General features: G+C 56.9%; 3 protein-coding genes across 6 annotated transcripts; all 3 read right to left on the bottom strand.

The window, feature by feature from the left end:
• Positions 1-95: 95 nt before the first annotated feature.
• LOC138824264 (steroid hormone receptor ERR1) lies at positions 96-8,332 on the bottom strand. Of its 4 annotated transcripts, XM_070017989.1 has the most exons (8): positions 8,130-8,209; positions 7,578-7,712; positions 6,416-6,752; positions 2,968-3,084; positions 2,732-2,860; positions 2,183-2,350; positions 1,786-2,055; positions 96-984 (listed from the first exon to the last, which is right to left on the bottom strand). In XM_070017989.1, exons 3-8 carry the CDS (start codon positions 6,738-6,740, stop codon positions 725-727), a joined length of 1,269 nt encoding a protein of 422 aa, XP_069874090.1. In that variant the 5' UTR covers positions 6,741-6,752; positions 7,578-7,712; positions 8,130-8,209; the 3' UTR covers positions 96-724. The 4 variants fall into 4 exon arrangements, with proteins under 4 accessions (XP_069874090.1, XP_069874093.1, XP_069874091.1 ...); XM_070017992.1 differs by lacking the exon at positions 7,578-7,712 and having other exon boundaries at positions 8,130-8,332; XM_070017990.1 differs by lacking the exons at positions 7,578-7,712; positions 8,130-8,209 and adding an exon at positions 7,889-7,982.
• A 704-nt stretch (positions 8,333-9,036) lies between these two features.
• LOC138824203 (cation channel sperm-associated auxiliary subunit zeta-like) lies at positions 9,037-14,630 on the bottom strand. Its single transcript, XM_070017863.1, has 6 exons — positions 14,557-14,630; positions 14,101-14,407; positions 12,462-12,530; positions 12,225-12,304; positions 11,427-11,493; positions 9,037-9,226 (listed from the first exon to the last, which is right to left on the bottom strand). Exons 1-6 carry the CDS (start codon positions 14,578-14,580, stop codon positions 9,120-9,122), a joined length of 654 nt encoding a protein of 217 aa, XP_069873964.1. The 5' UTR covers positions 14,581-14,630; the 3' UTR covers positions 9,037-9,119.
• A 515-nt stretch (positions 14,631-15,145) lies between these two features.
• On the bottom strand, positions 15,146-21,923 carry LOC138824202 (potassium channel subfamily K member 4). The gene is made up of 6 exons (XM_070017862.1): positions 21,720-21,923; positions 17,844-17,967; positions 17,557-17,717; positions 17,175-17,361; positions 16,563-16,702; positions 15,146-15,713 (listed from the first exon to the last, which is right to left on the bottom strand). The coding sequence occupies exons 1-6, from the start codon at positions 21,906-21,908 to the stop codon at positions 15,312-15,314; spliced, it is 1,203 nt and encodes a 400-aa protein (XP_069873963.1). The 5' UTR covers positions 21,909-21,923; the 3' UTR covers positions 15,146-15,311.
• Between the last annotated feature and the right edge of the window lie 1,505 nt (positions 21,924-23,428).

Genomic DNA, 23,428 nt, shown 5'->3' with positions numbered 1-23,428 from the left:
AAAGCGGTTTCTCTTTGCAGCAAATATACATTAAAATAGAGTCTCTGTACAGCCATGGGCTCTGGGCCCTGGCTTGCCCCGTGTCCCTGTGCCTCCTTGGCCAAACCCAAAAATAAATATAGTGTTATTGCTCTGCAGGGCATAGAGGCAGTGCCCTCCCCCACCCCCTGAGGAGGCCGGGCAGGAGCTGATGGGGAGCCCTGGCCACCCCAAGAGTCCAGGGGCTGGAGCCTGCTTGGAGTTATTGCTTCAAGGGGGGGGGCACTAATGCCCAATGCAAATGATGAGGAGAGGAGCGAAGGGGCAGGGGCCTTTGCTCTCCAAATCCCCCTCTGCTCTGGAGAGGGGGATGGGATTAAGCAGCAGCAAAAGCATCACCCACTGGGAGACTGTGGCCTCCATCCCCTTCCCTCCCTGAGATTGGGTTTCTGCCTCCCACACATCCCCTGAAGCCCCTTATGGCTTCCGCAAGGCCCCCTATTCTCTTAGGGGCACGTTATGGCTTGCAAGGGGCAGCACTGTGCCCAGATCCGGGCATTACTTTCCCAGCTTGACACCCCCTAAGGGGGGAGGGGAAGGGCATGGCACCTGCTCCCAGGGGCTGATGGCATTGCCCTGGCCCTGCCAGCAGGCTGTGGCACTGCCCAGGCCCCAGCTCTGCCCCCTGGGGGCTGACCCCACCCTGGGCAGATCTGCCAGCACCCCACCCATCCCACCCCTCGCCTCAGTCCATCATGGCCTCAAGCATCTCCAGAAACAGCTTGTGCATGGGCACTTTGCCCTCCAGCTTCACCCCGTAGAAATGAGCCAGGACTTTGCCAGCTGTCTGGCGGAGGAGTGGCAATGTGAGCAGCAGCCTGCCTGCCCGCCGCCGCTCTGCACCCCCTCCAGGGCCAACCCTGCCAGCTTCATACTCCAGCAGGGCCTCGTGCAGAGCTTCTCGTAGCTGCTCCACAGCCTCGGCATCTTCAATGTGCACAGAATCTGAGGAGGAGAGAAGTGTTGACATGGGCTATTTCTGTAAAGGTCTGAACCAACCTCTACCTGGGGCTCCTGGATGGGGCCTGAGAGGTCAAATACAGATTCACTGATTTTAGCTGATAGACACAGCTTCCTGCTCCTGCCCACAGCCAGGGCCTGTCCTTTTCTCTCAACTATGGCCACTTCCTGTCCTCTCCACCTCCTCTCCCACATTAGCACTACACTAGGGCTTGCAATCTTGATGTGAGCTACATGCTGGTGGCTTACTCCCATAATCCTAGCTACTCAGAAGGCTAAGACCTGAAGATCTCAGTTTAAAGCCAGCCCGAGCAGAAAAATCCAGTGCAAATAAGCCAGCAAAAAAAAGTGGAGCTGCGGGCGCCAGTGGCTCACACCTGTAAGCCTAGCTACTCAGTAGGCTGAGATCTGAGGATCATGGTTCAAAGCCAGCCCGGGCAAGGAAAGGCCGACTCTATCTCCTATAATCAACTCAGAAAACTGGAAGTGGCACTGTGCCTCAAGTGGTAGAGCGCTTGCCTTGAGCTAAAGAGCCGAGGGACCGCACCCAGGCCCAGAGTTCCAAGCCCCACAACCAAGAAAAAAAAGAAGTGCAGCTATGACTCAAGTAGTAAAGCACTGAAATAACTAAGAGACAGCACCAGCCTCCACGTTCAAGCCCCAATATCAGCACACTGTTCTCTAAGCTTCAGTTTCCTGATCTGCAAAATGGGACTGTCCCACCATTATAACAAGGTTTACACTTAGAGGGCTTTCTGAATGTGTGGGCGCCTACCCTTGACTCACCAGAATTGGCAAGGGCCAGGGCCTTCAGCAGGACATACTCTTCTCGCTCGAGCCGCAGGGCCTGCAGTCGCCGGACGAGTTGCAGCAGGGCTGCCCCTAGCTCTCCCAAGCCGGCTGCCCGTGCTCCTTCTTCATCTAGGACCAAGTCCTCTGCAAAGGCCAGCTCATCCTGCAGGGGCAGTGAGCGCTGGGCCACCCCCAGCACCAGCACCTCCATCCACACGCTCTGCAGTACTGACATCTGGTCAGACAGCGACAGTGACGAGAAGCCTGGAGGGCAGTGGGAGCAGGCTTGGCTGAGCAAGCGCAGTGGGAACAGGCCTGACTGAGCAAGCGCACCGCAGCCAAGCACGGCCAGGCTTGCTCAGGGAAGCCCCAGGTTCCCTGAGCCCATTACCTGGGATGCTTTTGGCCCAGCTGATGGTGACCACAATCTCTCGGTCAAAGAGGTCGCAGAGGGTAGCCACTGCTGGGAGATGTCCGTCAGGGCCCGCTGGGTCAGGCATGGCATACAGCTTCTCAGGCTCCACCACCAGCAGGTGAGACACCAGCGCATTCACTGGGGCTACAGTGACAGGTGAAAGATGAAAGTCACAAGCGCTGGGATCTTGTAGGCCCACAGGTCCCTCAGGGCCAGGTGTCTTCTCAGGCCTTGCGGCCTTCCTCCATAGCTGCTGGCCAGCCAGGAGCAATGCTCCCAGGCGCCAGGGGAAAGTCAGCCTGCTGGTAGACAGGCACTGCCTGCTAAGTCTACCCTCAGGCTGGACTGTAGCTATCTGGTCCCAAGTCTACTACTTGGTGTCATATGAAGACAAATTTCACAAATAGTTTTTAGGGAAGTAAATGAAATGAGGAAAGTGAAATATGGGTATAGTGCCCAGACTGATGCCATATAGGGCCGCCCTCCTCTCATGCTCTAAAGACCCCCTTTCCTCAGAGATCTCACCTGTCTTCCGGGGGCCTCCAGCTACTGCCAGGGGGCCTGCAGGGAAGGGGCCTGGGAAAGGCAGAGGATCCACTTCTGGCCTCCGCTTGTACTTCTGTCGCCCACCCCGGACGCGGTCCAGGCGTACCCCTTTAATTGTAAGTCAGGACTGTGTTGGGATAGGGCAGGCCTGTGTGCCAGAGCCCTTCCCCAGGCTTTGCCCAGCACACCTCCCCCAGCCCCTGCCCAGCGCTCACCCTCCTTGAGCATGCCCACCCGCAGGCACTTGGTGAAGCGGCAGGCCTGGCAGGCCTTGCGTCTCCGCTTGGTGATCTCACACTCGTTGGAGGCCGGACAGCTGTACTCGATGCTCCCTGCCAGGAAGAGGCAGGGCTCCAGTGGCGGCCTCCTGGGGCCCAGAGGGGGCCCAGCTGACAGGAGTGCCCTGACTTGCCCCGAGCCAGCACCAGTCTGGGGGGTACGGGGAGGAAAGGGAGAGCAGGATGCCATGAGCAGGACAGGGAGGGAGATGGCTGCTGGACAGGGGCTGGGGGGGAGAGGGGCTGCCTGGACAGGGGAAGGGCAGGGCCCAGGCAGCTGCATCTCTGCTTCAAGCCATGCTTCTGGGCCACACTGCCCTCATCTGCTCTGGTCAAGGGCCACAGTGACCTCTATACACTGGTCCAATGGCCAATTTTGAGTCTTCAACTTACTTGCCTAAAAGGAACATCTAATACCATTGATCGTGTCCAACTCCTAGAAATACACCAATACTTCCTTCTTGCTTCTAGACATCACTCTTCTGGTCTTCCTCCCACCTCCCTGGCTATTTTGTGGTTTCCATGATGCTCTCTAAGCAGCCCAGGGCTGGTCTACCTCATCCTCATTCCCTCCACCCTCTCGTGGCAATCTTACAGATCACAGGCTTCCAGATTTCTATCTCTGGCCAAGACTTGCCCTGAACTCTAGACTCCCGTGTCCAGCGGCTCTGTGAGCATCCTGTCTACCTGAAGATTTTTCCAGCCTCGTGTTAATGGACTTCCGCCTCCCCTGCCCAGCTAGCAGCTGCCTTCCTTCTCTTGTTCAAGTAGAAACTTGGGCAGCATCTAGAACCTCCTTGACACACACACCCCCATCCAAACCACTGGCAAATCAGGAAGGGGTGGGGGGAGCTTTACTCTGTCACCCAAATCCCAACTTATGTACTCAGCAACTGCTTCTACCCTTGACGTCATGGTCACCTCTCACCTCACTGGCCTCCTCCCATCCCTGCTCTCCACACAGCCAGAGGGATCCTGTCCTTTCTTTGTTCAAACCACCTAGTGAGCCTGCAGCTCAGGGCCTGCACCCCGGCTCCGACTCTCCTGACCTCTACTCCCTCTTACATATTCCTCCAACAGGGCATGCTGCTCCCTGCCCGGAGCTCTGTGACGCCCACCAGGTTCCTTGTCACTGGGCCTTCCCAGGCCACTGTGACAAAACCAAATCCCTTCTGCAGTCAGATTCCCCTCAGCTCTTAGGAACCACCTAATATACTACTACATGGGAACCCACTCACCACAAGTGTCCCTCTCTCCCTGCTTCAGTATCGGCTCCACCAGGACCTTGGCTGGCCCCAGGGCCCGCAACATGGCCTGGCCCACAGTAGGCGCGGGTGGACCTCCCAGCCACACGGTTACCCCAAGAACCCAATGTCACAACCAGCCAACGGGCCAGTGAGCACGAAGTACTTCCTAGTGTGCTCCTGAACTCCGTTCCAGACACCTCCTCAGGGGGAGCCCTGGGTCCACACAGGGCCTTTAGCACACACAACATCCAAACAGGAAAGCTGTTAGGAAAGCCATTTATTGTTTCCTCCTGCCTGGTCCCAGTAGTGGCCCCAGGGCCTAGAATACTGGCCAGGGCTGCAAAGTGCAGATTTGAGGAGCAAAGTCTTGGGGCTTCCTGGAGTCACGCTGAAGCTACCACTTCCCAACTCTGACTAGTTAGCCATGTCCCACACCTAACCCCTTTGGGACCTCAGTTTTCCCAGCTGTAAAATTGGAATTTTTCTTATTCCAAATTTATACTTGGGTCTGGGATGTAGCTCAGGGGGTAGAACACATACTTATGCACCAAAGAGGCTCTGAGTTCAATCCCTAGCACCAATAAGAAAAGAAACAAAAGCCCTAGCCGGGCACCGGTGGCTCACGCCTGTAATCCTAGCTACTCAGGAGGCTGAGATCTGAGGATCGAGGTTCAAAGCCAGCCCGGGCAGGAAAGTCCATGACACTCTTACCTCCAATAAACCACTAGAAAACCGGAAGTGGCACTGTGGCTCAAGCACTCGCCTTGAGCTGAAGAGCACAGGGACAGCACCCAAGCCCAGAGTTTAAGCCCCACGACTGACTCCCCCTCAAAAAAAATAATCTGAGGATCTTGATTCAAAGCCAACCAAAGACTCTTATCTCTAGCTAACCAGCAAAAAGCTAAAGTGGAGCTGTGGCTCAAGTAATAAAGCCTTAGCCTTGAGCAAAAAGACTTAAGCAAGAGTGTAAGACCCTGAGTTCAAGCTTCAGTACCAGCATAAAGAGAGAGAGAGAGAAATAACCATAGTTATTGCAAAGGTGGGTTGAGAATGATTCGCAGCACTTAAGTGCCCAATGAATGCTGACTCTGCATAGCTAGGGCTCAATAACTATTTGTCCGGACTCAGAATGAAGAATTCCAGAGTGGCAGGAGACACCCAGACGTGGCCTGAATGGCTGTCAGGCCAGTAAGGAACACAGAGCATTGAGGCCCATGTGTTTCAGCCAAATCAAAACTGGCTAGAATGTCACAATCAGGGGTCTAAAGTCCAGTTATTAGTAATAGGCAGAGTAGCAGTCTGGCTAGCATCAAAGAGCTCAGCTCGGGACAGACACCAAACTCTAGTTCTGCCTTTCTACCTGTGAGACACTAACAAAGTTTCAAAAACCTCTCTGAGCCTCAGGTCCGATTCTGCTTACAATGCTAACACCTCATGGAGTTGCTGGGGGGGGGGGGAGGGGGACTAGACATAGAAATAAAAGGGTACTGTATCTGTCACACAGTAAGCACTCAAGGGAGGGAAAAAGTTAACCCAGGTGCTGTAGTGTATGCCTATAATCTCAGCCTTTGTGAGGCTGAGAGAGGAGGATCCAGAGTTCCAGGCCAACCTGGAACCTTTTGAAGATCCTGTCTTCAAAGAAGGAAAACATACAGTGACTTTTAAAGAGCCTGGATGCCCATCTTTTTAAAGTTGGATGCTAAAATGCAACATACCCTTCTTAGCCATTAAAACCCTGCTTTATGTTGGTACTGCTCTGGGGAGAAAAGAGCAGCATTTTCTATGCCAGGAGAAGTCAACGGCTGCCAGAAGCAAGGATGAAGTCTGGGAATAGGTACAAGTGGTCTTGGATTGTTCAGAGCCACAGTAGAAGGTGCTGGACCTACAGAACCCAGAAATCTAGGTGGTACCTCCATCCTTTCTCATCTCCCATTCCAGTGCAGCTACGCGTGCTGCTAGCTTTGTTTCATTTAAAGGAAAGGGCGTTCCTGGGAGGGACAGGGGGCCTGTGAACCCCAGAATGCTGACATTGAGCCAAGCCCTGCAGGGCAGACTCAAGGCCTAATGAACCCGTTGGAAGGTGTTAATGAGCCCAACAGGTATGGAGCAAAGGGCACAGAAGTGGGGTGGGGGCTCACCCTGGATGGTCCTCTTGAAGAAGGCTTTACAGGCCTCACAGGACGCCACACCATAGTGGTAGCCGGAGGCCACGTCCCCACAGACCAGGCAAAGGCGTTTGGGCAGGGAGCTGAGTGCCAGCTTCCCACTGCCCTGCTCACCAGGCCCAGCCCCCTCCCCATCCTCCTCCTCCTTGTGCCCTGGGAGGCAGCGGGCTGGGGCTGGACCAGGAGCCAGGGTCACAGGGGGCTCAGTCTCAGTCTCTGAGGAACCCTTTGGACTGTCAGGGCTGGCTGGTTCTGCTTTGATGTAGAGAGGCTCAATCCCCACCACCTGGTTGGACATGGCGCTGGTCACCTGCAGGGAGAAACCGTCAGATTACGGAAAGGCACCCTGCCACAGGGGTTGCCCAACACTGGGCCTGGGCCAGGCTTCCAAGCTCAGCCAAGGGGAGGGAGGGGGGCAGAGTCCAAGGAAGGGCAGCCTTAGGAAGAGGGCCCCCGCTGTCACCATGGGAACAGTCTCAAGAGCCTCCAGGCCCTTAACTGACAGCAGGTCTCTCCCTCTTGGGAACCTGGAAAAGGCTTGCAAAGCCCTCCCTGCTCAGCACTCAGGTCAGGGAGCAAGGTAACCACAGCCCCCAGGGCAACCTTCCACTTCACCTGGAACCCCCCAGCCAGAAGTGATACCTCCCAGCCACTTCCTCCAGATGTTGGGGATGACCCCCCCTCCCCATCTTCATATTCTCTCTATTCCAGAGAACACACACAGCAGCACACAAGCCCCAGGGCGGTGCTCACACTCACCCCACTCACCTACGTCTCAGGTGTCCCCGCAAGCCCACACATGCTCACTCTGCAGGAGACTTCCACACTCAAACCAGGGCCCTCACCAACCCCATCCTCACAACCTCCTCCAAAGGGCACACTCCATAAGCACATTCACACTCAAGTCTCCTACTCGATCGCACGCACACACTCACCGGAGCTCCAACTTCGCGCACAGGCAGACAGTTGTACAGGCTCCCCCCTCCTGCCCCAGCATGCCCAAGTCTCAGCCACACCACCGGTCGGTCGCGGCTCCACCTCCTTGCACCCCGGGCCTGCAACTCACTCAAACACTCCCGCAGCCGCAGAGCCCGCCACCTCCCCGGGCGCCCCGCCCCCCCCAACCTGCGCACACCTATGGGAAGTTGCCTAAAGTTGCTGGCCTCCCCTCCTCCTCCGCCCGCGGGGGACCTCGCTCAGGTTATCAGGAAGTAAAGGAGAGGAGCCAAGGAGGAAGAAGTTCTCCCCCGTCGGTGCGATGACCTTTGACCTAGAGAGGAGGGTGGCCCAAGGCCCCTTCGAGCGCCCCCACGTGGTCTTCAGAGCCCCTTCTCCCACCGAGAGCCCTCCCCATCTTCCACCCCAAGCCGCCCCAGAGGCTCAGGCACGCTCCCGGGTGCCCCACGCAACCCTGCCCCGGGGCTGGATCCCAGGCCCCAGGCTGACCGGAGCCGCAGCCGCAGCCCGAGCCCGCTGCCGACCAGGCCGGCCCGCCCGGGACCCGGACGCCGGATTCCGCCCAGACCCTCAGCCGGGTCTGGCTCTCCTCCCCGGACCCGGGCGGGCCCTGACGCCGGACCCCGCCTGGAGCCCGCCCCCCGCCCGCCTCCCGGCCGCGCTCGCACATGGCCCCCGCGCCCCGCCCGCCCGCCCACCCCCGCGGCCGCGCTCCCCTCCGCCCCCGGACCTGGGGCTCCGGCAGCGCTGGCGGGCAGGCATGGGGGCCGGGCGGCCCGGAGCGCCGGGGTGAGCCGGGGGCCGTGGGCGGCCCCTCCTCTGCCGCCTCCTCGGGCCGCGCCGCCCCGCCGCGCCGCGTCCCCTCACTCGGCGGCGCCGCTGGCTGCTTGTAGGACACAAAAGGACATCGCGGCCGCTTCCTACTCCGCTTCCTCCAGCTGACAGCGGGGGCGGGGCCGGCGGAGCGCATGCAAAGCAGGGGGTGGGGCCCGCAGCCCTATGCTAATCAGACAGGGGGCGGGCAGCGCCTGCGCGCCGGGAGGAGTCGGGGCGGGACCAATGGGCGGGTCTTCTCCAAGGCTCCGCCCCGCCGCCGTCGAGCTTCACCGGCGCACAGTCGTGCGCGGCCGCCCAAGGGGCGGGGCCAGAGGCACGGAGAGTCTGCGGGAAAGAACCCGAGGTGGGTGGGGCCTGGAGAGGCTTTCACAAGTGAGGCTCAACGCGCTTTGCGGAGTGGCGAGGTCGGCTGCGAGAGCCCACGACTCACATATGTAAATAAGGGGGCGGACCGACAGAGGCGCCTTTTATCTGCATATGCATGAGGGGCGGAGCTTGGGGAGGGAAGGGAGGGGGGCTCTACCCCTTTCCCTCCCGCCCCTCCAGGGTAATGTTTGTGGGGGACTTGAGCTTCAGACTCAGTCACCCTCCGAAAGCGGCTCAATCTCGGGTAGGAGATTCAGACCTAAACTATGCCTAGACTAAAATAACCCTAGGCTTGGAGCCTAAGGAAGACAGGGACCCGACTCCGATGAAGAAAACTCAAGGTCACTGCGGTGACCGAATGAAGGTCACGGGGAAGGGCGGGGCCACGTGCGTCCGCCTCACGCGGCAGCCACGCACTGACTCAGGGATCACGGACACTTTTTATTTTCTCTAGGGTTCATATTCACGCGGAGGGGGCTGGGGCGGGGCGGGGCGGGGCGGCGGGAGTCGAGGTTTGCTAGGCTGTGCACTGCAGTCGCTTGCTCCGGCGCTTCTTGAGCCCCTCGATGTACCGCTGCAGCTCCTTAGTCAGAAAGTGGTTTTTGCCGATCCGGGACCGGTAGCCTAGGAACAGGGCAGAACTGAGCTCAGGGCACGGGCACCCCGAGGCCTCCCCGCACCCCGCCAGGCGGCGCCTCGGGTGTCAGCTGAGGAGCTGCAGCTGCTTTGGGATGCCCGCCGCGGAGGCGCTTGGGTCTGTGTTGGTGTGGGTCCCGCCGGACCTCCGCGGCGATCGGTGAAGGAAAGCTAACCACCAAGGTTAAAGATGCTGCTTCTGGCCCGAACTTGGGCCGTGTGAACCAGCAGCTTTAAGGACGTCCGAACCACACACTTTAATCATCCTGTCCTTTCTCTTTGCTGAGCCCTATGGCATTAAAAAGTTTACCACAAAGGAAAGGATGACATTGGCCAAGAAGCCTTATACTCATAACTCTACTCATAGAATTGTAACCCCTTTTACAACTACTTAATAATAATTAAAATTCCCCGGGCTGGGAAGGTGGCTCAGTGGTACAGTGCTTGCCTAGCATGCATGAAGCCCTGGGTTTGATTCCTCAGCACCCCCTATGTAGAAAAAGCCAGAAATGGCACTGTGGTTCAAGTGGTAGAGCACTAGCCCTGAGCACAGAGAGGCTCAGGGACAGATCCCAGACCCTGAGTTCAAGTCCCAGAATCAGCAAAAAAAGAAAGGAAGAAAGAAAGGAAAAGAAAGAAAGAAAGAAAGAAAGAAAGAAAGAAAGAAAGAAAGAAAGAAAGAAAGAAAGAAAGAAAAAGTTTGCCAGGGGCCAGTGGCTCACACCTGTAATCCTAGCTACTCAGGAGGCTGAGATCTGAGGATTCTGGTTCAAAGCCAGCTCAGGCAGGAAAGTCAGTGAGACTCTTATCTCTAATTCACCACCAGAAAAATGGAAGTGGTGCTTGGCTCAAGTGGTAGAACACTCGCCCAGGCCCAGAGTTCAAACCCCACAACCAACCAAAAAAAAAAAAAAAGTTTTTCCCAAGAATCCAAAGACTAGTACATTTATTTCCACACCTAGAAGGGACCCAAGGGCTGTCATACCATTGGGCAGGTGAAGAACAGCCTTAGATATCCACACCAGCTAGAGAGGGGCACAATTAACACCTTTGACAGGGGGCTAGGAAGGTGGCTCAGTGGTAGAGCTCTTGCCTTGCATGCATGAGGCCCTGAGTTCGGTTCCTCAGCACCACATAAGCAGAAAAAGCCAGAAGTAGCCCTGTGACTCAGGTGGTAGAGTGCTAGCCTTGAGCTGAAGAGCTGATGAGCTGAGAGATAACACCCAGGCCCAGAGTTCAGGCCCCGGGACTGGCCAAAAAAAAAAAAAAAAAGACCTTTGACAGGGCCTGGGAAGGTGGCTCAGTGGTAGAGCGTTTTCCTTGCATGCAAGAAGCCCTGGGTTCAATTCCTCAGCACCACATAAACAGAAAAAACTGGAAGTGGCACTGTGGCTCAAATGGTAGCGCTCACCTTGAGCTTAAGAGCTGAAGGACAGCGCCCAAGCCCAGAGTTCAAGCCCCACGACCGAAGGAAAAAAAAAAAAAAAAGAACTTTGACAGTCACCCCATACCTCCCACATTGGGTTTTTCTGTGCCTAAACTTTATTTTTTGTTTTTGGCAGTACTGAGGTCTGAACTGAGGTCTTCAATTCACTAGGCGAGGGCTCCATTTTTTTTTTTCTTTCTTGCTTTTGCCAGTCCTGGGGCCTGGGCACTGTTCCTGAGTTCCTTTTGCTCAAGGCTAGCACTCTACCATTTGAGCCACAGCACTACTTCTGGCTTTTTCTGTGTATATGGTACTGAGGACTTGAACCCAGAGCTTCATGCATGCCACTAAGCCAGCTTCCCAGCCCAAATGGTCTGCTTATTTTTGACATAGGATCTTGCTCTTTTCTTAGCCTAGACCAAAATTTGATTTTGCATTTCCCTCTCTAACTAGAGTGACAGACACCCACCACCACTATGCTCAGCTTTTTCCAATGAGATGGGGTCATAAATGAGCTTTGTTGCCAAGGCTGGCCTGGAACATGAGTTTTCCCAATCTCAGCTTCCTGAGTAGCCAGGATTACATGTTGAGCCCACAGCACCCAGCTTGAATTCTCAACTTTTAACAGTAATGGGATCCTTGGAGTCATTGTCAGTGCTAAGGAGATCTGACACGGCAGACACATCCCGACATCCACCTTCACCCAAGTCCTGTACAGTTCCCCAGGAGCTTTTGTGGAAGCTGGCAGAGAGGGAGACTCACTTTTGAGGGCTTTGTTGAGGATTTCCAGGGCTTCATTCTCCATGAGTTCCATCAGGGGCAGTGGCAGCTAAAAGCAGTGAGACAAAGCTTCAGGCACCAGGGGAGCCCCAGCACTGCCCACAGGATAAATGATCTCTAGAAACTCGACCCCCAACCAGCTTCCTTCCTCTTTTTGTCTTTTTTTCTTTCGAGTGTGTGTGTGTGTGTGCGCGCGCGCGAGCGCTCGTGCGTGCTAGTCCAGGACTTAAACAACTCAGGGCCTAGGCACTGTCCCAGAGCTTTTCTGCTCAAGACTAGTACTATACCACTTGAGCCATAGCTCCAAATCTGGCCTTTGGATGGTTAATTGAAGATGAGTCTTTCTTTTTTTTCTTTTTTTTGGGGGGTCCGGTCGTGGGGCCTGAACTCTGGGCCTGGGTGCTGTCCCTCAGCTCTTCAGCTCAAGGCTAGCACTCTACCACTTGAGCCACAGCCCCACTTCCAGCTTTTTTCTTATGTGGTGCTGAGGAATCGAACCCAGGGCCTCATGCATGCAAGGCAAGCGCTCTACCACTGAGCCACCTTCCCAGCCCTGAAGATGAGTCTTATGGACTTTTTCTACACAGGCTGGCTTTGAACCGTGATCCTCAGATCTCAGCCTCCTGAGTAGCTAGGATTACAGGTGAGAGCCATCGGAGCCCCACCTTATTTCTTTTCCCCTCTGCCAACCATTTCCACCCTTCCTCTGCTATAACTCTCAGCTTGCTTGTCATCTTCCATTCTCTAACCACCTCCCCAGTATTCTTAGACCCCTCTAACCCTGTTCTGCTGTTCTGTCCAATAGGCTCGATGGGGTACGTTCTTTGAGAGACTGATTAATGACTCTGAGGAACACTTTTCTAGAGAAAAGAAAAGAGGAGTTAGTTGTCAGCAGACTCCTCCGTCTTCCCTGGAGCAGAGGAGATGGATGGGTAGAAGACCAGTTGTGCATGCTACCTCAGTTGGGAGTCAGGATGGGGCAAGGGCTACAAGCCTGGGCTTTAGAGTTCCACCTACCTGGATTTCTGTTCCGCCTCTCCCACTTAGGGCCAACAATTGGAAATCTCTTGCCCTCAGGTTCTTTACCTGCAATATGGAGTCATAAGAATGGCCTCTAATGACATTGTTTTTATTTATGCAGTGCTAGAGATTGAACCTTGCACATGCTAGGTAAGAACTTTACCACTGCCGGGCGCTGGTGGCTCACGCCTGTAATCCTAGCTACCCAGGAGGCTGAGATCTGAGGATCTCGGTTCAAAGCCAGCCCACCGTGAGACTCCTATCTCCAATAAACCACCAGAAAAACCGGAAGTGGCGCTGTAGCTCAAGTGGTAGAGCGCTCGCCTTAAGCTGAAGAGCTGAGGGACAGCGCCCAGGCCGAGTTCAAGCCCCACGACCACCAAAAAAAAAAAAAGAACTTTACCACTGAGCTGTATCCCCAGCCTGGGAGGGCCTCCTATAACAGTTGGGAGGCTTAGAGGTAATTATGCAAGGAACCCTAATATCTGATATAAAGCAAATGCTCAAAATGTTACACAGTTATTAGTTCTTATTTTCTAGTGAAGGTGGAGAGATCAAGTAGGGGTAACAAGTCCCCAAAAAAGATACTGTGGTAGGTGCTTAAAAATTGTAAACAGCCAGCCCAGTGGCTCACTCCTGTAATCCTAGCTACTCAGGAGACTGAGATCTGAGGATCATAGTTCAAAGCCAGCCCTGGCAGGAACATCCGTGGGACTCTTATCTCCAATAAACCATCGAAAAACAGGAAGTAGCATTGTGGCTCAAGTGGTAGAGCGCTAGCCTTGAGCTGAAGAGCTGAGGGATAGTGCCCAGGCCCAGAGTTCAAGCTCCATGACAGACCAAAAAAAAAAAAAAAAAAAAAGGAAGGAAGGAAGGAAGGAGCTGTAGCACAAAAGCTCTCAGGGATAGTGCCCAGGCCCTGAGTTTCAAGCCCAGGACCAGGGTGCACTCACATGCTTGCACACGTACACACACAAACACACACACACACTAGTGACCTCAGTGCAAATCTTTAGACAGAGAATAACTCCTTCAACTGGCTCCATGAGTCCATTCAAATCTAGGGAAGCAGATGCCAATGGCTCACTTTAATCTCAGCTACTCAAGGTGTTGAGATATGGAGGATCATGTTTCAAAACCAACCAGGGCAGACAAATCTAAGTGACTCTTGTCTCCAAACAACCTGCAAAAAGCCAGATGTGTTGGTAGAAAGCCAGTCTAGCAAGAGCGGAGCCCTGAGTTTATCAAATGTGTGTGGAGGTGAGGGAGAGAAGTTGGGGAATCGAAGCTCAGTGGCAGAGTGCTCGCTTAACCTGTATGAGGGCCGGGATTCGAACCTCAGCATCACAAATAAACCAACAACCAGATCCAAAGCCTCCCCCCTCAACCCGCCCCCCAAATGTGGGTTCTGACTGGCCGGTAGGGGGCACCCGAGGAATGCCTCTTTGCATTAAAGGATGGAGGATTCTCTCTAGCGCCCCTCCCAGGGAAGTTGAGAAACTTCCATCTGGCTTCCCCCCACACCCGCCCGCCCCCATTTTACAGAAGGGAAATTGAGACCCTCCCCATCCCTACACACACACCCCGCCCCGGCCCTGCCCCGTGGGTGCCCAAGGCCTGGCCAAGTCACACTGACCGGCCTCGGTACTGATGGCCTCGGCCCCCTTCTTCGGGAGGCCTTCTATGGAGTTGCAGCCGTGCAGCTCCAGGTCCAGCAGGGCCTGCTCCTCCAGCTCCTGGGGCTTGGGGGTGAGGGACTGGCTCTTCTGCCGGCGGATCTTGCCCACGTCTCGGCCCTCATCGTCGAAGTTCTCGCAGATCTCGGCCAGCGACAGGTTCACCTGCGGCTGCAGCAGCGTGGCGGTGCTCCACAGGTTGAGGATGTGGCTGGTCAGGGTGGCCTTGCCCGCGCTGCCCCGGCGCTCCGAAGGCTTCGGCGCCCCCTGTGGGCCACAGACCAGTGGGGAGCCGGGGCGCAGAGGGAGAGGGGGGCCTGGTGGGGCGGGGGTGGGAACGGGGACAAGTGTTGGGGAGGGGAGGGTGCCAGTTTCCTCCGGGTGCCGGGCGAGGGGGCGCAGGGAGAAGTCCTTACTTTGAGAGGCTTTTCCCCTTCCATGATTCTCGCCCGCAACCGAACCAGAGGCCGCTGGTCTCGGGGCGGGGCGGGGGAGGGGGGCGGGGCGGGGGTCACGCTCCGCCGCGGGGGAGGGGCGGCGAGGCTCTGCGGAATGGCGGGCCCTGGGTGGGGGGGGTGGCGTCCCCCCACCCGGAGAGTTCACCGCGGACGCCACGCGCCCTCCCGCGTCCCTCCAACACCCGCACCCGCACCCCATTCGCGCGCGGAGATCCGAGGCGCCCAGCCCCCTTCCTTGACCGATTCCGACCCCAGACCCTGCAGGGTCACCTCCAGGTCAAGACGTGACCTCCCCCCCATCCCTCCCTTCCTCCCTCCCCACCGGATGGACGTGGGATCCTGGGGGAGGAGGGTCACGGAAGGCCGGCCGTGCGCGCCCCGGCGGGGAGCCCCACAGCCCGGTCCCGCAGCGCACGGCCCGCGCGGTGCAGACTGCTCGTTTATTGATGCAGGCTTGGAGGCACAGTCGTGAGGTGTCGCGAGGGACAAGCCTGGCCGGGGCAGCGACACAGAAAGGCCGGGGGGGGGGGGTCCGGGGAGGGCCAGAAGTGAGGCAGGGGCTGGGGCGGGGGAGGCCGCTCGGTGACCCTCGGCCCCGAGCTCGGGCATCCAGGAAAGAGGGCTCTTTGGTCGAACAAGCCAAGCATGCCGGGGTGGGGTGGGGGAGAGTTCAGGGACGGAGCCCTTCGCGGGTCCGAGCTGGGATCTGGCCCTCACACCGCCAGCATGCCTTTGTCCCGGGGTCGCCGGGGGCCCCGGGGCCGGGCCGGCTTCTTGGGGGGGTTGGGGCGGCGGCGCCCGCGCGGCGCGCGCGGCAGGGCACAGCCGCGCTCGCTCTGCGTGTCGGAGGACTCGTCGATGAAGGCCAGGTTCTCGCTGGGGTAGTCCAGGGCGGAGGCGGTGGGCGGGGAGGGCGCCGCCACCTTCTTCTCGGGCAGCCCGGGCGACGGGGGCCGGCCCACGGGCGGCGATGGGCACGGCGGTGGGCACGGCGGAGGCAGGAGCACCCACTCCTTCTCTGGCGGGGGCGGCGGCGCGGGGGGTCCGGCCCGCTGCGTCACCCGTGCGGTCACCGTGCCTGTCCAGCTGGCAGCCTGGGCGGTGAGGCCGCCCATCTGCGGAAAAGTAATCCTGGACCAGGGGTCCTCTCCAGACTGCCAGCCCGCCTGTCCCTTCACCGGGCAGGCATCCTCCTGTGGTCACCTGACCCTCCTGCTGGCGCCTGTGGGGGGCGCCTCACACCTTTCTGCATCTGCATAGAAGTAACCCCTCCTGCAACCATCTTTCTACAAAGCACCAGATTATTATTATTATTGTCCTGCTACTGGAGCATGAACTCAGGCCCTCGGTGCTGTTCCTGAGCTTTTTTTTTACCCAAGAACTGGTGCTCTACCACTTGAACCACAACACCCCTTCTGGCCTTTTGCCCTTACTTGGAGATAAGAGTCTCATACACTTTTCTGCTCAGGGCTGGCTCCAACTTGGATCTTCAGATCTCAGCCTCCTGAAATAGCTAGATAACAGGCCTGAGGCACCAGCGCCCCGCTCTCTTTCAGAGCCCCAATTTTATTTCAGCTTCCTGTCCAGTTCCAAGATCTTCGCTGCCTGTATTTAGCCAAGTGCTTGCACCAGGGCAGCAAAATGCAGGTCAGCCAGTTAAATAAATGTGAGTTTCAGATCAAATAACAAATACAATTTTAGGGTATTTGAAATTCATGTTTAACTGGACTTCCTGCATTTTTTTCCCTTTTAATTTGCTAAATCTGGCAACCCCATGCATGAGGGCAGAAGGGGTCGAGCATACTTGAGTTTACCTCTCTGGGCACACACGAGGTGTCACTTAGCCCCCTAACTCCAGGATCGCACACTGCCAGGGAGGCAGCCAGGCCCATGAGAGCCCATAGCAGGCCTTAATACACCAGCGGTAGCACAGGCGCATTGCAGCGCTAGCCAGGAGCGCCTACCTCTGCCCGCGTGCGGCGAGAGACCACACGCAACCAGTTCCCAATGGTGGTGAGCACCGAGGCGAAGTAGGCCAAGCCAAGCAGGATCCAGAACCACACCAGCGGCTGGTAGGCAGGGGAGTCCTGCCTTGGATCAGCGCCTAGGGTCCCACCAGGGACGGAAAAAACAGGTTGATGGCTGTGTGGGGGTGGGGGATGGATCACTGAAGGTCTCTGACCCTCACTGAGCGAGGGAGCCCTCTGCAGGGTGGATGCTAATGTGTGCAAATGAGTGTGGGGGAGGGGGAAGGAGCTAATGTGTGCAAATGTGAACTGGAAGATGAATGCAGCATTGATGAAGGTGTGCACGGCAAACTTGCCACGGAAAAATGCCCCTTTGGATGTGAGGTGGACGATGGACATCTGTGCATGCAGTATGTGCATACACAGGACATGGATGTATCACAATGTTACGCGTGCACAGGTGCTGCGTGAATCAAAGTGCACGGTGCACTGTTGCCTGACTCCCATGTAGGAGTTGGAGCACAGTTTCCATGTGGGACTTGAAGGGAGCACCCAGACGGCAGAGCTCCGGGACAGGAAACAAAGCAGACAGGAAACACAGCACCTTACCCGCCACGTAATCTCCAAAGCCCACGGTGGTGAGCGTCACTATGACAAAGTAGATGGCCTCCAGCTGGCTCCAGTCCTCCATATAGCAGAACACGAACGTGGGCGTGAGGACAAAGAGCAGGCAGCCGATGAGCAGGAAGAGCATCGCGGACAGCACCCGCACCAGCTCCGGGGGCACGTGCCACTTCTGCAGGGAGGGGCGGCACGCAGGACCACCAAGTCCACAACCCCCTCCACTCCCATTTCTCCGAACCCCTGCCTCCCCGGGGGTGTGGGGATGGGGTGCTTCAGGGGAGGATCCAGACATCTCACTTACTGGGGACCTAGGGGAGGGAATCTTCACCCCCAGCACAAGTGCACCAGGGGCCCGGGAGCAGCTCACCAGGAAAATTGCTTCGATGTGGCCAATACCTCTGCGCAAAGAGGAGCCCAGCCGGTCCCCGACCCCTGCCAGCAAGATCCCGAACAGCGGGATCCCCACCAGGGCATAAAAGATGCAGAAGAGGCGCCCGGCATCTGTGCGCAGGGCTGCGTTGCCATAGCCTGCGCAGAGGAGCAGTGCAAGAAGGGGAGGTGTCACCTGGCACCCCTACCTCTCCCTGCGCCGTCCCCCAGAAGGTAACTCCTTGCCCTCTACCGCCCATCCACATGCCGTATCTCCTCCCCCACCAATGGTAGTGATGATGGTCCCTGAGAAAAAGAAGGCGCTGCCCAGGTTCCAGACTGAGTGGCTGCTGTTCGTGGTTGAGTTGATTTCTGGATCCGCACCCCCTCCCAGGGCTTCAGCCACATCCTGTGGGACAAGGCACAGAGGGAGGAGCCTCAGCCCTTCCCCTGCCCCAGCCGGCTCCCTGACCCTCATCTTCTAGGGTGCATGTCCCTCTTCCCCTCCTGCCCGGAACTCCAAGGCAATCAATCCCTTACAGCAGATTGGGTGACCCAAACCACCTTCAGGCAAATGTGACCTTCATGAGGCTGTAGAAACATTCAATTACCTGCCTCTCCCCACCCCAACTTCACACAACAGATTCCTAATTGGCGGTGAGGTACAGAGAGTCTGGGATCCCCCTGGGTTCAAATCTTGGTACTGTGTGACCTTGGGCAAGTTAGCTCTGCTCTCTATGTCTCAGTTTCTACATCTGCCAAGTAGCAATGATTGGAGAAGCAGCCTCATGGAGTGTGTGTGTGTGTGTGTGTGTGTGTGTGTGTGTGTGTGTGTGTGTGTGTGTGTGTGTGTGTGTGTGTGTGTGTGTGTGTGTGTGTGTGTGTGTGTGTGTGTGTGTGTGTGTGTGTGTGTGTGTGTGTGTTTGTGTTGGAGCTTGAACTCAGGGCCTCATGCTCTCATTGGACTTTACCCTCCACTTTCAGCTTTTTGCTGGTTACTTGGAGATGAAAGAGTCTCACTGAACTTTCCCTCCGAGGCTGGCTTCAAACCTTGATTCTCAGGTCTCAGCCTCCTTAGTAACTAGGATTATAGGTGTAAGCTACTGGGACCCAGCCACCCTCATAGATTTGTTGTGAGGAATTAATGTCCCAGTCTTGATGGGCACATGCGCGTGCACACACACACATCACAGAATTAATGCACTTATAAAAAGTAAGCCCTGTGGTTTGTGGTGGGTATCTTTTCACAAGGGGCTCATGCCCTGTGCTTTCCAGCATTCCTCGGACTCCCCTCCAGTATGCCTCCATGGAAACTGAGTTGAATCCCCCACTTTCAAACGTTTGCAGCCAATTTTGGGGTAGACACACACATTAATGTCCCAGCCAAAACCCATCGGTGCTCAATAAACATTAGTGAAGGAATGAAGTGTCTGCTCTCTCTCTTGACCCCTTAAGGCAGGGCCCATGGTTTGAGGGCACAGCACAGGTAAGAGACACTAAGAAGGGTCCTACCCCATGGAGCACAAAGGAAGTGTCCATGTGTGGAGACTTCAACCCTCTACTTCTCTGCAATCCTCCTGAAGAAGACTCTTTCCACTTCATCTTCCTAAAATGGTGGGGCTTTCTTCTGTCAACAGGATCCGGCCGAGGCTGGCCAGCCCAGCCTGCAAGTTCTCCTAACTGGTCCCAATTCCCTTGCCCCCGTCATCTCTCCTGGAACTCTAACTTGGCACCCCCAAAATACACTCATTGCCCTCCCCCCTCCGGAGTTTCTGAAACCATGCCACTTCCTGTAACCATGATTCCTTAATGAAGGCAAGAGGTGAAATGTCTGATTAAAAGTGATTTTTTTTTATTTTGCAACTTTTTCTCATACATTTCACTACTCAGAAGGGAAAAAAAAAATCCTCTATCATTCTGTGTGTTCTAATTTCTGCTCCAAATGACTCTGCATCTGCTCAGTCCAGATTCTGCAAAAAGACTCTCCAGTGAGTGCTCTAGTTTGCCGCCTTTACCCCAGGCTGCTCCCTGGCCCACCCATCTCCATGCTGCCTCTCCCACGCCATTCACTTCAGTGGCCAGCAATCCCCACAATCCAGCACACAGTGGGTACTTAAAGAAGGAAGGAAGGAAATGTCCCTTTTCACTGATCTTACAGTGGTTTGTCTGTCCCCGGATGTGATATGGTCTAGGGCAGAGCCTGTATCTGCTCTCTCCTAGTCTCCATTCCCTTCCTCGTTTCATGGGCTACAGCACACAGTAGGTACACGATCATCGCATGAGTCATTCTTACTTTGAAAGAGAAATAAAGGGGCTCTCAGGCACCCTTCTAGGTCCTGCCCCTCTTTTTCCTCTTTCAAATCCAGGAATAAAGCAATTCCATTGTGAAGATAAAATAGGTCAGCTCTCCCCCCTCCCCCCCCCTCCTTGTGATCTGACCAGACATACTCTCTCACTCTGCCCAGACCTCTCAGAGCTTTCTCCTCCTTTCTCTAAGTGTCAAGAGCCATGTCAGGTGGGCAGTGACCTGGCTTCACCCCACCTCATCTCTTAACAGGGTCCTGCCAGACTGCTGAGGCTCTCACAACAGCCTCACTCTCTACAAAGAACAGGCAGGGAACCAGGAGTTGTAGGCTTGGGTAAAGAAGTATTTATTTGCCAGGTGCTGGTGGCTCATGCTTGTAATCCGAGCTATTCAGAAGGATGAGATCTGAGGATGGCAGTTCCAAGACAGCCTGGGCAGACAAGTCTGAGAGATTCTTATTTCCAATTAACCAACATTAAAAAAAAAAAAAAAAGCCAGAGTAGAGGTGTGGCTCAGGAGGTAGAGTATCAGCTTTGAACAAAAATGCTAAGCAAAGCTGGGTGCTGGTAGCTCATATCTGTAATCCTAGCAACTCAGGAGGCTGAGATCCAGGGATTGTGGTTCAAAGCCAGCCAGGCAGGAAAGTCTGTGAGACATTTTTTGTTTGTTTGTTTGTTTGTTTGTGGGGCCTGAACTCTGGGCCTGGGCGCTGTCCCTCAGCATTTCAGCTCAAGGCTGGAGCTCTACCACTTGAGCCACAACACCACTTCCAGCTTTTTCTGTTTATGTGGTGCTGAGGAATGAACCCAGGGCCTCATGAATGCAAGGCAAGCACTCTACCACTGAGCCACCTTCCCAGCTCCTCTGTGAGACTCTTATCTCCAATTAAGCACCAGAAAACCAGAAGTGGTGCTGTGGCTCAAGTGCTAGAGTCTTAGCCTTGAGCTAAAGAGCTGAGGGAAAGAATCCAAGCCCGGAGTTCAAGCCTCACAACAGACCAAAAAAAAAAAAAAGGTATTAAAAACAAAAGTATTTGTTAAATAGTTTTTCATGACAATGGCTGGGAAATCAGAAAAAGCAACAGAGGAACTCACCAGCTCCAGAAGACTGAAGTCTAGAGCTTTCCTTATTGACTGCCTGGAGGTTGGTTACACAGTACCTCAGAAAAGTCTACTCCCCCCAACTTGCCCATCAGGTAAACATGGGTCCTGGAGGGCGGGGGCAAGAGGCCCCTGGCCTGGCATCCATGGTGGCATGGACAGAAGCCCTCCAAAGTCATCTTTCTGTGCCTCATAGGCACAGCTGGGGGGGGGAGGGAGATTGCTGCTCATCGTTGTCTTGGATTTCTCTAAGGCATCTGTGACTCCAAAAATGTATAGGAGTCAGAATCAGGAAGACTGCCAGTGCTAGCAAGTAAAAACATTGCAGGATCACACTTAGATTAAAATGCATTAGTTGCTTAACTAAGATGCACATGAATTCATCCTGAATTTTACCTGGCAACTTATAGGGTGAGTTAGACCTCATTTCATGTATTTCATTCATTCATCCATTCATTTGTCCGTCCTTCCTGCCTGCCTGCCTGTCTTCCATCCATCCATCCATCCATCCATCCATCCATCCATCCATCCATCACCATCACACAAATTCCAAGAGCACAGCCTGCTTACCAGGCACAATAAGGAAAACAAAAGACAGCTCCTGGCCACCATATTGAAACAGAGACTTGAATCCCAGCTTCTGCCCAGCACCCCACAGCTGCACCTAGTCCTTAGGGATCTGTGTCTGGAAGCCCCCTCACATCCCAGAACCAGTCCCACGGAACAAGTGCCGTAGGGGCTCCATCCTGCACGCACCTTGATAAAGAGCCCCAGCTCCAGCTCGCTCACACATGGATGGGCCCTCAGGAACTTCTCTCGGACCTCCCCCAGCTCCCTCTGGGCCTGCTGCTCGTGGGGTTGCTCCAGGGCCTGGAACACCAGGGCACCCAACACCAAGTACAACATCACCAGTGCCAGCAGTGCCAGGAGTGTGGTGCTGCGCATGGCACGTCCAGGGGCAGGTCCGGCTCCACTGCCCGCCTGGGGAGGCGGGGCAGGGGGGTCCTGGGGAGCAGTGGTCACTGTGGGCAGAACCAGGGACGCTGGGGTCAATAAATGCCTAACACGCACACCCTCCCCCTCTGCCCTCCCCCGCCCCCCATGTGTCTCCTGTGGTCCTTCTGGCTAGACACTTGATAGCAGGGATCCCACAGAACTCCTGATTCTAGTCTGATTCTAGTCTCCTTCTCACCTCTGTCCGTCCCTCAGCCCCATCAGAGGACTCGGGCTGGAAGAAGAGTGGACGGCGCCCATAGGGGAAGGGAGGCCAATGAGAGAAGGATGGAAAGGCTGTCTCTTGAGAGCCTGTCTCTTGAGAGGCAGAGTGACTGAGGAAATGTGGGCTCCCCTCAGACAGGATGAGGAAATAGGCAGGATGGTGGGTGAACCGGGGTGGTGTGTCCATCCCCCGCGGCGGCTCTCCCATTGCGACTGCCGCGGCCACCCGGGCCAGCTCCCTCCCTCCCCTCCCCGGGAGCTCCCGAGCTGGTGGCAACTGGCCTGGTGGGGGCCTCTGGGGTCCCCCCACCGCACCCCGCCGGGCTTTCGAGGAACCCCGGGGCAGGTTCGACCGGCCCCAGAGGCAAGGCGGGAATCCCGGCAGGGCAGGGCGAGCGCGAGGCAGGGCGAGCGGGTCCGGCAGGGTCGGCAGCGCCCCGGGACCGGTGTCGGCCAGCGGGCCGCGGGAGGAGAGGCGCACACACACGTGTGCCCACGCTCGCGTGCGCACACGCACATCCCGACACACTTCACCACCGCCGCAGTCTGCACAACCTGCGCCGCCCCCTCCGCCGCGGCTGCCCGCCGCGCCCCGCACCTGCACACTGCGGCCGGGCTCGGCGCGGCGGCCCCCCGGGGGCGCGCCGGGCCCCGCGGAGGTCCGCGCACACGTGTGCGCACACGCCGCGCCACCGGGCCCGCGCGCGGCGCCGGCCGCCCCGGCTCGCCGCGCCCCGACACGCCGCTCGCCGGCATGCTGCACCCCGGCTCGCCGCGCCCCGACTCGCCGCACCCCGACACGCATGCTGCACCCCGACTCGCGGCTCGCCGGCGCCCCCTCCCACCGCCTCCCCCGCGTCCCCACGCCGACGCGCGGGGCGTGCCGCGCGGCGCGGTCCTCCACTCGGAGGGGGTGCCCCACCCGGCCCGGCGCCCCCTGCGCGCCGGAGCCCCCAAGTCCTCCCGCGTCCCCGCCCGGCCCGGCCCTGCGCTTACTGTCGCCCGCTGCGGCGGCGGCGGCGGCTGCCGGGTCCCCGCGGCCTCTCGGGTGCCGGCTGGGCGGCGGAGGCGGCGGCAGCAGCGAGGGGCGGGGCGGGAGGCCGCCGGGCTGGGACCCCCTCCCGCCTCCAGAAGCCCCCTCCTCCAGGCAATTAACCCCTCCGGCGCCGCCACCTACCTAGGTGCCGCGCCCTCGCCTCCGCCCCCGGCGCTCCCTTACCTGCGGCCGCCTGGATCCCCAATTTCCG

This window comes from Dipodomys merriami, unplaced genomic scaffold, assembly GCF_024711535.1.
Source record: "Dipodomys merriami isolate MVZ:Mamm:240054 unplaced genomic scaffold, mDipMer1.0.p SCAF_128, whole genome shotgun sequence".
NCBI classification, from domain to species: Eukaryota; Metazoa; Chordata; class Mammalia; order Rodentia; family Heteromyidae; genus Dipodomys; species Dipodomys merriami.
The sequence above is the reverse complement of the archived record's forward strand: the minus strand, read 5'-3'. Positions and strand labels throughout refer to the sequence as shown.

Excerpts from the sequence above, each read along its gene's own strand:
- LOC138824264 (XM_070017992.1), bottom strand. The coding sequence starts at position 6,740 with ATGTCCAACCAGGTGGTGGGGATTGAGCCTCTCTACATCAAAGCAGAA. Across the intron at positions 3,085-6,415 it reads CTTCAAGAGGACCATCCAGG|GGAGCATCGAGTACAGCTGT; the intron begins GTGAGCCCCCAC and ends TCTTCCTGGCAG. Across the intron at positions 2,861-2,967 it reads GGTGGGCATGCTCAAGGAGG|GGGTACGCCTGGACCGCGTC; the intron begins GTGAGCGCTGGG and ends TTACAATTAAAG.
- LOC138824203 (XM_070017863.1), bottom strand. The coding sequence starts at position 14,580 with ATGGAAGGGGAAAAGCCTCTCAAA. Across the intron at positions 12,305-12,461 it reads GAGGCGGAACAGAAATCCAG|AAAAGTGTTCCTCAGAGTCA; the intron begins GTAGGTGGAACT and ends TCTTTTCTCTAG. Across the intron at positions 9,227-11,426 it reads CCTCAACAAAGCCCTCAAAA|GCTACCGGTCCCGGATCGGC; the intron begins GTGAGTCTCCCT and ends CCCTGTTCCTAG.
- LOC138824202 (XM_070017862.1), bottom strand. The coding sequence starts at position 21,908 with ATGCGCAGCACCACACTCCTGGCACTGCTGGCACTGGTGATGTTGTAC. Across the intron at positions 17,718-17,843 it reads GACCATCATCACTACCATTG|GCTATGGCAACGCAGCCCTG; the intron begins GTGGGGGAGGAG and ends TCCTCTGCGCAG. Across the intron at positions 16,703-17,174 it reads CTTTGGAGATTACGTGGCGG|GCGCTGATCCAAGGCAGGAC; the intron begins GTAAGGTGCTGT and ends GTGGGACCCTAG.